At 31.7% G+C, this 14982-nt stretch overlaps 2 protein-coding genes across 3 annotated transcripts in view; both read left to right on the forward strand.

Moving 5' to 3' along the window:
• Window positions 1–14982, forward strand: part of LOC113554118 (neuroligin-1-like) — a 274533-nt gene that overhangs the window by 108081 nt on the left and 151470 nt on the right. The gene's annotated exons all lie outside the window — the stretch shown is intronic.
• On the forward strand, window positions 3128–13772 carry LOC113554152. Its single transcript, XM_026957870.1, has 5 exons — window positions 3128–3371; window positions 8779–8853; window positions 9695–9877; window positions 12761–13033; window positions 13126–13772. The coding sequence occupies exons 1-5, from the start codon at window positions 3297–3299 to the stop codon at window positions 13168–13170; spliced, it is 651 nt and encodes a 216-aa protein (XP_026813671.1). The 5' UTR covers window positions 3128–3296; the 3' UTR covers window positions 13171–13772.

The raw sequence follows: 14982 nt of genomic DNA on the forward strand, positions 1-14982 counted from the left end.
ACTTAAATAATAATATGTTATAGTCTTAGTTTTGAAATTATGTCGTGTTTGCAAATTTGTGTTGCCATACTATTATAGTTGTAGTGGTTTATGTCGTTTTAAAGTTTTGGAAAACAGAATTTTGATATTTGTGGAATTTCATTGTCGATAATGTGTATATACATATCATCATATTATATAATATGCTATCCAGTGTTTACATATTATAATATTTCAACTTTAAATACAAAGTCCGTAAACAATTCCAAGAATTTTTTCTCAATAATAAACTTATCATTTTGTCAAACAATTATTTTCGTCTTACATGACGCACGCACTATTATTATTTTATACACATGTTTCTTTGCGTGAATTAAATATTCCCAAACACGCCAAAGCATAACAAAATATACAATACCGTCTTTGTTGTAGCATACCAAGAAAGGCGGCATTGCCAATTGACAAAAATTATGTTAGAGACAAGAGTACTTGGAAATTAGAATACTAGTTAAAACCTCTGAATAGTGGACACTCTCAGTCACTGATATTTAGTAAGCTATTCGGGGATGTTGGCTAAAGGTGGGGGAGGTGTAATTTTTTGGAATTTATAAAGAATAATGTATATAAAAGGAAAAAGTATGCGCTATAGGTTAAATTTCATTATAATATTATTGTTTTATATTTTAATGATATGATAATTTTAATACTTTAATAATAAATATAAAAAAAAAATAATGAATACATAAATAATTACAATTTATTCTAATAGGGGAAATAACCTTTTTGAACAAGTTCGTTATCTTTATACTAGTGTAAATGCATTTTTTCATTTTTTTTTGCCTTCATTTTTAAATCAAGATTATATTAGGTGTCCGTTTATGGATGTTCTCCCATTGAAAAGTAATGAAAATGTCCCGGTTCTCGAAGGAACGTCCGTTATTAGGAGGATACATTAAGATAAGTTGCACTGTGTATAGATATGTATAATCGCTTAACTAGTTAACTGTTGGTAAATTAAGTCTAGAATTTTGAACTTTTCATAGTGTGTTTACACATTGATGTAGTCAGGATTGTACTTAGGGGGAATAATAATTTGTTATATAGGAGAGGGAAGGAGGATCCAACTAGGATTTCACAGACATTTTATATTCTGTTGCTGTGAGTTTATAATATTTTAGGCTTTAACAGATTATAATTTTAATACATGATTACGTCTTAAACGTAATGCGTTTACAGAACACTAAATATATTTTTTTAAATGTCCAGAAATTTCAATGATAGCTGTAGCCCTTCAACTCTCTCTTGGCTACACCATTGGTTTTACTGTTGTAAATATATATATATATATATATATATATATATGTGTGTGTGTGTGTGTGTGAATTATATTGTATAGATATCTATTATTTGTATAGCTTACGGCCATTTTTAAGTTGCCAAAACAATTATCGACGTTTTTTATAAAACAACTAGCTCATCACTTTAGAACGTTTTTCGGATTTTCAATTTTGTTGTGTCGTGAATGTTAAATTGTACATTGTTATACATATATATGATTTTTTTATATGAAAAATCTAAAGTACACTCTAAGTACAGTTTATCTATATATCGCGTCTAAATATGAATACACATAAGCACGCCAGTTCTATAATACTATTATTATGTGTCATACTATTTTAATAGCTGATATTGATTTTAAACAATAAAAACCATGATATTTTTTGGTTTTTAATGGCTATTATTTCATTAACATCAAATTTACTATTTTACTAGACCTTTACTATGGTACGATAAGAAAAAAATTTGAACTCAAAAAAAAATATAATGTCGATTTCTGTGAGGACCGGAATCCGAATTTAACAAACATTTATCTTGCCACAAGTCAATACACAATCTTTCCCTGAAGCAATGAAACTCTCGCAGTATTTTATCGCTATTCGCTCTTCTTGTGCAATACGTGTTCCACATCGCATGTACGCCGCAGAGTCTGTTGTTTAATGTCGGAGAATTTGCGTACTCCGCTTTGCTTGTATAATGTACAAAACAATTTTTCACAAACTGTGTTCCGCAATAATATAATTACTTTACCTGTGTTATGACGGACAACGTGAGGAGATAACGAATATCATTTTACAACCCATTTTTTCCAAGAGTCATCACACTGAGGTATTGTCGTAAACATATTAGGGCGTATACATCATATTAACCCAGTTTTTACGACGAGCGATTATTATTTTTTTTTCCCCCGTTTTGCCGTATGTGGTTCGGACGTGACGTCGTCAAGAAGACGTTTAAATTGTATTCAACGGTAGATAATATATTATTATATTTAGGTATAGCACGCGAGAGACGGGGAGGAAGGATAATGGCGCGTACGCAAATAGCCAAAACGCAGCTGCAGTCGTGATATTACATTGTATATATGTATTATAACGCTATATAATTATAGAGCGTACACAAAAAAAGAAAAGAAAACGCGGTATTGTTTTTCGTGCTCAAAAAAATAAAGACAAGATCGCGGACGGCGGAAAAAGCGATTATTAGTCATCGTGTCACGAAGTCGGACAGCGGACCGCGGGAGATCGCGCTCAGTGGATTTTTAACGTTTTGAAATTTTCATCGTAAAACCTTATGGACCCCGAAAACGGGCGAGTGACTTTTACATTTATGTGCCCATAACGCACTCCTGCGACGTCGACGACCGTAATAATACGTATACGTATAACTGTTATCATTTTGTATTATTGCCATTGTGATCATTGCAACAGTGGTGTATATGTAATATGTATATGTATATATATGTATAATATCGTTACTGACCGTCTGGGCCGTAATTGGGTTTCAACACTTTGCGACCCACTGCCGTACCTACTCCACGGGCCACGACCGTCAAACAATATATAATATAATAAATTAATACATATATAGGTACATCTATATATATATATATATGTATATATACACGCGCGCACAGCTTCTCCGCGAGAGATTACGTGCATATACAGATGGTACCTGTGCACAGCAATTTATATAATGTGTATACTACTCGAAAACATCCTCAGTTTATGATAATATATATATATATATATATTTTGTATAATCTCATTTTATGTTCGAGCCGATAATAATATTATCGGACTACCGCGGATGGGCCACACGCCACTGCTGTGCGACTTTCCGTCGAACGACAACGCGTCTCTTACGAAGTACAATATTATTATCATCATAATCCAATACAATATTAATTACATTTTAACGTAACATCATATGCCTGTCAGACAGCATTGACGTAAGTAATATAACCGTCGCGCCGCAATATGGTACAGAGGTTAGGAGGAGCTTCGGTGTTATTGTTTGCCGTCGTCGCACTGTCGACTGGCAATCCGCTGCAAGTAAGCTTCTTTTTAAATTTAATTTCACGTAGCCGTAGCGTAATGTTTCTGTTACATTATAATATTATTATAACCACGAGCGTGTTGATAATGTATGATCGTTATCGTTTATTTGTTAATTATTAAACGTCACTTAATGTTAATTTTTAATTTTTTTACACTATTATATTATATTGTCCTTATCGCAGTCTCATTTTTTGATTTGTACGACAGGAAGACCATCTGTATAATATACAGTATACATACTTGAGTATACCGTTTGGTCGATATTCTGCAGATATAAACAGCTATTTCTGATAAACGCTATAATATATGGGTAATAGGAACTATTTCTTGACGACTTTTTTCAGTTTTATTAATTAATAATTACTCAAAGTATAAATAGGTAATGCGATTGCCGTTGTTAAAATCGATAAGACCTACGCATGTGAGGTTATTTTATTCCATGTTTTTGGGCGTGTTCACTGCTAAATACTATTAGATCACGTGAACGTAAAACAAATGACAAGTTTTTCTTAAATTTTTTTTTACTGAATACGAAAATTGTATTATAAGCATCTTGCAACAGATTAATGAAAACAGTATTAACTTATCTCAAAAGGCGATCCAAAACTTTAATTTTTAAAACATTATTTTTGACTGTAAATCAAAATGTGCATACATCTAATTTACTAACGGCTTATCAATGTAATAATAAATAAAAGTTTATATTGAATGAATGTATATGTAGTTGGAGTATAAATAGTTCTTGTACAGTTATATAGATAGTCAACCTTGTCTCCTTGTTCGGCTCAAGTCAGTGTAGAGTTTGGGAATCAACATATCAGAGAAAATACATAAATCATATTTTATTCAGACCCTTCACAAGTCTGAAATATCTGAATAAATTTAATTCTCATAAATATTCGTAGTACTGACAATTTTTTTTTTTTAATTTTAATAACAATTTTTTTTTGTTTTAAAAATTACTCACGTGTCAAGCGTATCGTATTATTAAATATAATAATAAATAATCTTACCACCGGTCGTCTTGTTACAAAAAGTGTTACTGATACATTTAAGTCTATACTTTAATTACGAGAATAACATGGTTAAAAATAGTTGATAGAGCCTAACTACTTTTATTAAAATGTTCAATTCCCAATGGTATTACGCAGTTGGCGATTTATGTATATACACCAGCCAATGAAATATATAATTTAATTTGCGCGCAAACAATGTTGGTTTTCTTTATCATATTATTTTATTGCAGCACATTAAAACTTGAATTAATTAAATTGACAAAAATATATCATTGCATCATTTATTTTATGTAATGAAATATTTCATTCAATCCAAACAGCTAGCTATTAAACTAGGATGAATTAAAATAACGAAAAAAGAACATAATTATTTTGTTAAAATATATTATGATTTTTATTTTTTTTTTTTAGTGTAAATTGGATTAGTGAGGTTAACATTACATAATATTTAATTTCCGCAGCTATTATCAATACACCTGTTTAATGGTTTAATATTAATGAAAAAAAAACTCTTATCGCAAATAATATGCTATGTCTAAAAAATAATTATAATTTAAATACAATATTATTTAATACATTTTCAATCAAGTAAAATATTAAATACATTTATTATCAATAAAAATAATAATACAGCTAGATGCAGATACAAGTAATTAAAGTTATTATTGATTAAAAATATATAGTATAATGTTTTCAAAGAGGCTTTGTTTATTTGGTTTTAAATTTTTTTGTAATAAAATTAACGTTATTAAAAATCGGAAACTATCTTAATAAGCTATGTATCTGGAAGAGGGATTTTTTTTTTAATAGAACACGGATAATGTTATACAATTTAAAACATAGTATAAATTATTATATTCTGTAGCATATTCTATATCACAACAGAGATATAATTTATGTACCCAAATGATGAACTTAGCGTTCTAAGTGTATTAATTATCTATTTTTTTTTATCGTAACAATAATTTTGATTATAACGATATGTTTATCATATAATTTATAATCTAATTACAAATAACGTATGTAATATAGGTATGGGTATAGTTGGTTTGTTTTTAATTTAAAAATATACGTTTATTGTTACATATTTTAACCATGTTTGTTTCGATTGGGCTTTTACGATTTGTCCGTATAGTTTGTTAAAAAATTGTATTTTATTGAACTGCAAATACCCGGCGTATATGAGGATATAATAGTTTTGAAACTTTTTATTGGTACCGATTGGTCAATTTCTACAACCGCTATCCTCCTCCTCATCCAAACACTATTACAAATAAATTGTCGTTTGGATAATCGTTTTGTTGCCTTAAAAAAAAAAAAAAATACCATTCAATTCGATTTTCGGTAAAACGAAAAAAACACAAGTACAGCAGTTAATATTGCATTGTACTCATAATATGATGATAATATGGTGGTACAAATAAAAACTCATCAGATCTCAACACTTTCACGTTAAAAATGTGTATGATGGAAATCATAATTTGATAGACATTTTGTCGACACCTTGTAGCGGGAATGGATTTCTTCAACTCACATAAGTCATACTCCCAACTATTTGCTTTAGGGTGATGAGAGCAGAATTTTTGTGAATAAATAATATAGTATACCATCTCTATACGCGCTCGTAAAACGCGAACGTCTGCAAGATCGTAAACGGTCCAATGATTTTAATTCGTTCCCGAGGTCGTGTATCTCGGCAGTATTAAATTTTAATGATAACATGAAGTATAGCGTATAGGATTCTACACGTAACGAGGATATTATCTACCTATCATAGACCATTATAATCATATATTATTATGAGCATTTGCATTATACAGGGCGTATTAGACAATTAAATTCTCGAGCTTCAACTATAACTTTGGTCGAGTCGGCAAAATAGGTAATTATTCGTTTATTTACGAATAGTGTATTATTACCTATGTGTTATATGTATAGGCAAAACAACAATGGTTAGACCTATACCGCCGCGGTAAGTTAACACAATTGAGTGGCGTGTGTGTGTGTGATATGACCATGTGTTACACTGGTTGTGTTCGCGTAATAATTAGCATAACAATGTATGGACTCGCTGCGAGAAGATGGGTTAAGACGTTATGGCATAATATAATATGTCTTGTTCGGCAGTTGAGTTTGATGCCACAACAATTAATTATTGAGTATACCTATACTATACATTGCATGGTCGATATACGTGTATTGATTGTTTTGATCAATGCAGAACTGATTTGAGAATGCCCGACACGATTTTGGTAAATCTTTATTCGATTAGTTTATACAATAATGATAGTAAATAAGATAAATTATTATACGAACCGTAATAGTATTATTCATACGCGAAAAATGCGTGGATTTCATTTTTATTTATGAGTACTATATTATTATTTTGGGAAAAAATCGCTTTATATAATTTGCATAATTTTTTGAAAAAAATACGTATTCTACGCTCGGTCGTCGTACTAATATTAAGTGTTGAAAATTCGAGGCGAGCGAAATGGCTTTTATCCCGCCCCTTCACTGACAAAATTATCTTCACTGGAACACACCTGTTTTTAAATTTCCAAAGGGTTGTGGCCACACGTGAACGCAAAAACTTACTATATTTTTTTCCAAGGTTATTTTATACTTATTTTTATCATAAACATCACAACAGAACACAATTATAAAAAATAATATAACATTGAATTGTCACGGGAAAAGAGACATATTTTGTGTGAGTCTCTGGCTATACGTCTCTGTCATTGTCATATTGTGGGAAGGGGCAGTGAAGGTATTAATTTTTTAACAATAAGCTAATGCCTATAAATTTAATATAATGTATCATAAATAATAATGAATTCACGTTTCCAAGAACACCACTGTATCAAATGATATATTATAATAAAAAAATTTTTTTATAAAATACTATTCAGTTTTTTTTGCAAATGCTATTTATATAATATTATAATATAATTATAATTATTATAAACAAGCGAAACTATTTAGTTCTCGTGCGGTTAATATAATATATAATAGCACACGGCACCACAGTCCTGTGTACACAAACATGTTTTGGGAAAGTTGGTCTCGGTCCGCCGCGATGTCGTTCGGATGTCGTTTATGCCATTGCCGGAGGCTATCGGTGTTGATGAAATTCACCACCGCAAAAACCCTTTGCGACTGCGGCAACAAGAGATTTTCGCGAAAACGTGTTGTACCATATTACTACCATTTAATTTACGAGAAATTCGCGCAGCGGGAACGACGACTACGCGTAACATGTGTAGCCCGACTTTTCTTTGTTGCCCTAAACGCTGCGGCGGCTATATAATAATAATAATATGCGATACCGTAATATGTTTCTATTTTATTTATTTTTTTCGGATTTTGTTCGTTCGTTCGTTACGGCGCACACACGACTTATACCGCACCGCTACGAGTCGGGCAAAATTGAAGACGAAATAATTTACAAGGCTGTAATTAAAAACGTATTATGCGCGCAAGCCATGTTGATTTTATGACACTTTCTGCGGGCAGCGACGTTACGCAGGATTAGCCGGAATGAAGGACGAAGGACCTGGAAGGCAAACATCCGCCATTATAATACGCATTATAGATCTTATCGTGACCGTATTTGTTTATTATTATTTTTTATAAACGATCCGCGGGTAATATAAAAACGAATTAATAATTTTTCGCATTATCCGTTGGCGCACATATATAATATACGGCAGTTATATAGGTAAAAAAGTTATTCTCGATGCGTGATCAGTATGATTGGTACTGATATATATATATATTATTATTGCATTACTGAAACCTTCGTATTCCCAGTGGTCCAAACTCGAGCATTAAACGGCGCGTTTAATAAATATATTGTATTTTAATTAGTAAAATCGCAACATCAGAAACATCCTTTAGACGCGATTTAACGATCAAAGCAATTATGTAATATCCTCCGTTAGAACATAAGAGTATAATCTTTACAATAGGTCGTTTAACGATCGATTTGAAGTTTTGTACAGGTATTATATATATCACGATCCGACTATATAATTAATTTATTTTGCACGGCGTAAGACGGATTTCGTTATTGGAAAACTTTTTCCATTAGATTCAAAAAGAAATAATAATTAAAAAATACACAATTATTTTGGTTCGCAGCAGTCCAAATTAATGTCCGAAATGTCGCACATATACGTCACCGCGTATATTATATCATAACGTTTATCGTGATATTAAAATATTCGTGTATAATTATGTTACGAAAACTGAAATTATTACTCACTCGTGGTTTTATATAATTTATAATGTAATGGAACAACGATGCGCGTGTGTGGTTAAATCGATTTTTTCGCAGACACACATTATCGCTCATTTGATATTATGTATTCTCGGTTTTCCAGTCTGCCGGTCACGCGAATCCCGTCGAAAGTTCAAAAGCTTCGGCGTCGTCGTTGGTCGGCGACACCATGTCCTCGGTGAGTAATTTTGACGACGTGGAGACGACGATAAAACCGCAAATGATAATAATATTATATATCATATTATGCTACCTACGCGCAGCAAGCAGATACGATGACATAATATTATATATCGCACCTACATAATATGTTATATTATAATATGCGGGGTGGTTGCACCGCGCGCGTTTTTTTCAGTCGCCGGAAGACGGTAGAAAAATCGACGGTGTGCACGCCACCGCCATTGGTATATTATGTACCATCTGTATACAATTTTAAAGTTTGTATTGGTGATATACAATTTTTACTTTTGATTTTTTGAGCATTTTCGTCCACCATGTAATGAAATATATACTATATACGTTGCACGTGTATATATATATGTAGTGTTAGTGTATTGGTAAAATAAACCGCGGGTGTACGCTTTTTTCACGTAGATATATTATGGAGAGATGATATGGACCGAAAATTGTTTACTCGCTTCCCTTGAATTATATCAATTTCTAAATACAATATGAAAACAATAAGTAATTTTTATAATTAACATTTAAAATGTTTTATATTTTTTCGCCCATTTTAAATTAGACAAAAAAACCAAATACCAGTATATTATGTGCCTAACAAGTATATTTGTAAAGTACACGCCAATATATAATGCGATATCAAGTTATCATAATAATTAATACAAATCATAGGTCTTAATACATATATGTATGTATATGCACACGTATTATGATATTATACACAGATGTCGTGAAAATGATAAGCTATAACTTTAATCCCTAAGTGGCGTATAACATGGCTCATATGTGTGTGTGTCTGTGTATATATATTATATTATATATATATATATATATAGACGAACAACGTTCCGTTTGGCTGGTCTTCCGATTACGAGGTGGCCATCGTCTACATCACGTCCGCGTGGACCGAATTCGGCGAAGTACGTTCGTCAGCCGCACCCCTGGGCATTATCGCCGAAAACGGATTTCTCAATTATTGCGTGAGATTCAAGACCAAGTTAGCCGCATGGACTAAGTCCGTAAGTATATTACACACGCGCACTCGCACAATACTTATTAAACGCACATACACACACATATATATTATATATTACACTGCGCGGACGGTGTGGGCTTTCTATATAATATTATAACCCCCGATTACACAGCGCGTACGATCCTTTCACTATCTCGCGACGCCAATACGTCTTCGTACCGGAATCGCGTACTCGAAACGTATAATGTCGGTGTGTATATATATATATATATATATATAGATTCTCGTAGAAGATCTCTAACCAAAAGAAAAAAAATCCCCAACGTACATGGTGGTGGTAATCCGGAAGCTGAACTATGCGGCTGCCGCTATACCGTCAACAATAATTCGATTTTCACTATGTCGTTTGACGTCACCGCCGTTGTGATCACCGACTATCAAACAGAGACATAGTAAATAATAAAATTGACGAATAATATTATATTATCGTATATATCAAGACGGTGGACTGCGCAACCCTTGGTGGGAGGGGAGGGCAGGCGAAAAAAGAATAAACACCTAAGTCCTACGCGTATAAGGCTCAACGTTCTCGATGTTATTGAACACAAATCGTCTGAATTGCACTCTGCGTTTTCGTGGTGATATAAAATAAAAAAATAACAACAAATAATACTATGAACTTATATCGGTACATGTGCGGGTGGGTCGATTCAAAATAAAAAAACTATGTACAATAATAATGATAATAATAATAACAGTGCTATAATCATGTATAAACTGAAACGAGCAAATATGTGGTATAGACACCAGTTCGCTAATTTATTAACTAGCAGAGTGTTGCTATGTACATTGTACATGGTATACCGTAGTACCGTATGGTGTAATATAATTTAGAAGATATTTGGTGTATGGACTAATTGTCAAACGCCTAACTTGATAAAGTTTTGGTATAGAATTCCGCTTAATTTTCAAGGAATGCATGGGAAAAATACTAATTCATACCACGCTTGAGATCAAAATATGTCTAACATAACTACCATTATTGTTTATCACAGGGTTTGTTCGTGGGGCGCGCAGTATTATCAACACTATGTAGGTTTCATTTTCTATCGAAATGATTTTTTAATGAAAACTTACATTTTTAATTTCCCTAGGTACTGAAGCATTTTTTTTTTAAATAAATATTGCTCTCCGATAACGTCTCGACTGAAAGGAAAAAGTAACAGCGACTTATTTAATATTAGTACATAAAAATTAACCATTAAATTTTTTATACGAGTATTGCAGATGGCCAATTTATCCACGCGCTTAAATTCATACGATTTACGCTTTTGTACATTTTGTAAATAAAAATAAAATACTGCATATAAAACTTTCATACCCCTTGAACAGATTGTATTTTTTCGATTAATAATATATATTTATATAAAAAATGTATTTGATATATAAATATCGAATATTGAACAAATGACTTTTTTTTATAGACAAATAGCATTTAAAATTTAGACGAGCGGAGTAGTGGAACACAACTCTTGAGGGAATGTATACCCTTCAAGTATAGGTACCCTCAGTGTATGTATATTATTATACGTTTTACCGTTCATAGCTATAAAAAAAAGGTTTTTTTTAATTCCAAAAATCAGTGCAGTTAAATACACTCGCCCAAATAGCGATATAAATTATAGGAATTAATGAAAAATAAAAAAAAGAACAATACCAAAATACATTAGTCCTCTCAGATGCTGTGATGGAGAAGGGGGAAAGCCCGCGTATTTTACGACCATTGCTTTTGGCCGAAACGACGTCAGGTGTAAAGACGGCTGCAAAATGTAGAAGTTTCGCACGCCTTTACGCCGTACGCGTATAATATTATGGTGCAAGCGTCGCATGGCGCAGACACCGACCAAAAGGATTAATCACTCGTTTCCGGGACTTTTAAACGCGCACAGACGTGTTCTATAATGGTAGTTTTACACCATAGAACCGCTGGCGCGTTATCCGATTCAAACTTTAAACAGACGGTGTTCTTTTTTTCTTTTCCACGGCGATGAGGACGAAAACGACGTATAGGCAGGTACTATGCGTAAACACAATGCGCGCATAATATTATACATATATTATATGTATATAAATATAGTATATACTACGTATTATTCAACTCTGGCCGACTTCTACACTGTTTGGTCGACCGTGCCCCGTCGCACATCTGAGTGCGAAATAGACTAAACCGAACGATATTAATTTTGCGTTTATACATAATAATAATATTGTGTACCGCGTACGTATATATATATTATATAGTGTTTTGTTTCCTTCGAAGTGTATAATATATTATATTATTATAACAACGGTCGCCGCGTACAAGCTCTTATCGATATTGTATTGTTCGTTTTGACACATCGGAACGAAATAGTGCGCTGAATGCACGTTTTTGAATTATTACAAATCGAGTTCAGTTCTCTATTGAAAAAATTGTGTTTTTATCATTATCGCGAAATTCGTACAAAATAACGTAACGTCTATACGATTTATAGTTAAGAACAACCCATTACGCATAACATTTCCTCGTTATTTGATATACCAGTAAAATATAATATATTTTATTATATTTCTTATCACAAATTATCTTGTGGCGGGTGACGGGTAGATGATTGGTAACGAATATAGACGTTTAATATAATAATTAAATTTTCAAATTAACATAAAAAAATATAAAAATAAACATTGCCGAACGAAATAAAAAATTAAATAGAATATATTTGTGGCAATAAATTGTTTCTTTCCTCGCCATTTCGCGTCTCTTATAGTGACATCGTGAGCTACGATACGCCATTAATATAACTCTTTGTGCAGAGCGTGCATCCATATTATTTGCATGTTCGCTAATATGACGTTTATATTTATGTATATATTCCAACAAATATAGTTGCAAGACAAACCCAACGTAAGCGAAACAGTAAAAAAAGCCGTTGCTAGCTGGTATAGAGCCATTGACACACTGTCGCGGAACAATTGGAATCTTCCCAGCGTACCTACGTTGGAGTCTTTTAGAAAACAATTCATGACCGCGTACAAGCACTTGGTACTCAACGGCGCCGAGATTTACGAAAAATCGGATACCGAAAATATGAAACGGGACGCAGACGGATTCACAAGAGATATTGCCAATATAATGATCGGAACACTCAAAGATATTTCGGTAAAATCCCAATGAGCTATTTATTCGTGTTGCTATGTCTGACGATTTTTTACAAAAAAAGCATGTTATGTAATTCAGATTTTGTGTTTCAGAAACAAGTTCGAGACGTTCCCAGAGAACACGATACGGAATATTAACAGTCTATATAATTTATGCAGTGCACTAAATATGTCAGTACCAATTCTGTGCGGACGTGTTTAACGAGAAAATATTTTGTACCTTTCATTGTATTCGCAACTTTTTTTTGTTAACTTGTTTTTTTGTGTATTTTTATACAATGTAAAAATAATAAACATTATATGAAAGATGCTTATACGTTAATTAACGTATAGTAGTTACCTATGATTGAGATAGATCCGACAGGTTAGGTTAGGTTAGGTTAAGTTATCCATCAAATTATATTTATATATTATTTAATTTTATGTCAAAATAAATCAAAAAATATTTACTGATGTAATAAATTATTATGAAATATTATATATTAATTAATATCTATATTATATCTATATATCTATATTATTATCTATATGGTTTTTATCATGTTTACCTATGCGCATGTTTAGGCATCATCGCAAAATGTATACCACTCGTATTATTAAAATTGAATGTATTGATTCTTCGATGATTTTTAATAATACTACTCTATCAACTGTTTACCTATTCGGCAAGGAGATTGTGTATATATTACAGAAATTTCTTTACATTGTACAGTTACTTCGTGAATTAAAATATTTTTTCATCAATATTTCGTTTTTATTTAATATCTCATACTAATACATTATTGAACTTATATAGTAAATATGTAATATGTTTCCAATATTGTTTATGAGGAAAAACGAATTTTTTAGTACGAAGTATTCTCTTAAATTATAATAATATACTGATATCATTCATGATATGTAGCGTAGTAGCATAACTATTGCCTGAAATACAATTTAATATCAAAAAACTAACAACAATATCTTATAAATAGTTACCTTAAAATTAAGATTAATTAAGATTATTACCTCTTAACAGTAATAACTAATATTATCATACAATAATATATACCAATATAACACTTTTTTTTAAATTATTTAGCTTTAGATAATAATCACAGTATAATGTACCTAATATAATAATAGTAATGTCAACGATAGTCTCTCAATATTTTAAAGTATTATAATCGTGTATTATAATTGTATAGAATATAAACAGCTTAAGTCTATGTATTTTTAAAACTGTTGAATCGATTACGTGTTACAATTATATTTGTATTGTAATTATTATACCATTATATTACACCGCACAGCATAGTATTGAATGGGTATATACGATAAATAGGGTACATAATAACGTATTACTTGTGGTTTATAGCAACAGTGGGCGATAACATTGCACACACACATACATACATTTTAATATTATTATAGGTAACTCGCTTAATATAACTTTGGCTGGATTATTGTGGTCCGTTGATAATAAATATATCACGTAAGACGCATGTCGACAAAACCATATTTTACGTGGATATTAACTTTCAGCGTATAAGTCCGGCTCGTATATATATATATAATATAATATGGTTATCATTATATTGCATCATAACGTGTTGTAATATGGGATCAATTTATAGGGTGGACCTGGTGGCGTATAGAGAGTCCTCAACTTACAAAAAAAAAAAAAAGTAAAGACTTTAGAGATACATCGTCGTTTCAATATTATAAAAGTTGACGATGCTACAAACATATACACGAACATCATTGGTTGTCGATGCATAAAATTCAAAATATCTAAACGAATTTTCTACCGCTTCACGATACCTACGTGTTTAAAAACAGCTACATATCATAATGACATATAAACTATAAAGTAGATACACCTTGTATAATAAAATATCACGATGGTCGATACTCCTCGATACACACGAGTATTTGACGCGCGAACCACGACGATGAGAGGTTTCGTCG

This window comes from Rhopalosiphum maidis, chromosome 1 (genome assembly GCF_003676215.2).
Source record: "Rhopalosiphum maidis isolate BTI-1 chromosome 1, ASM367621v3, whole genome shotgun sequence".
Taxonomy (NCBI): Eukaryota; Metazoa; Arthropoda; class Insecta; order Hemiptera; family Aphididae; genus Rhopalosiphum; species Rhopalosiphum maidis.

What these genes read in the sequence shown, in the direction of transcription:
- LOC113554152 (XM_026957870.1), top strand. Translation starts at nt 3,297, where the DNA reads ATGGTACAGAGGTTAGGAGGAGCTTCGGTGTTATTGTTTGCCGTCGTC. An exon ending in CGACTGGCAATCCGCTGCAA is followed by an intron (nt 3,372 to 8,778) that starts GTAAGCTTCTTT and finishes TCGGTTTTCCAG; the next exon opens with TCTGCCGGTCACGCGAATCC. An exon ending in TCGGCGACACCATGTCCTCG is followed by an intron (nt 8,854 to 9,694) that starts GTGAGTAATTTT and finishes ATATATATATAG; the next exon opens with ACGAACAACGTTCCGTTTGG.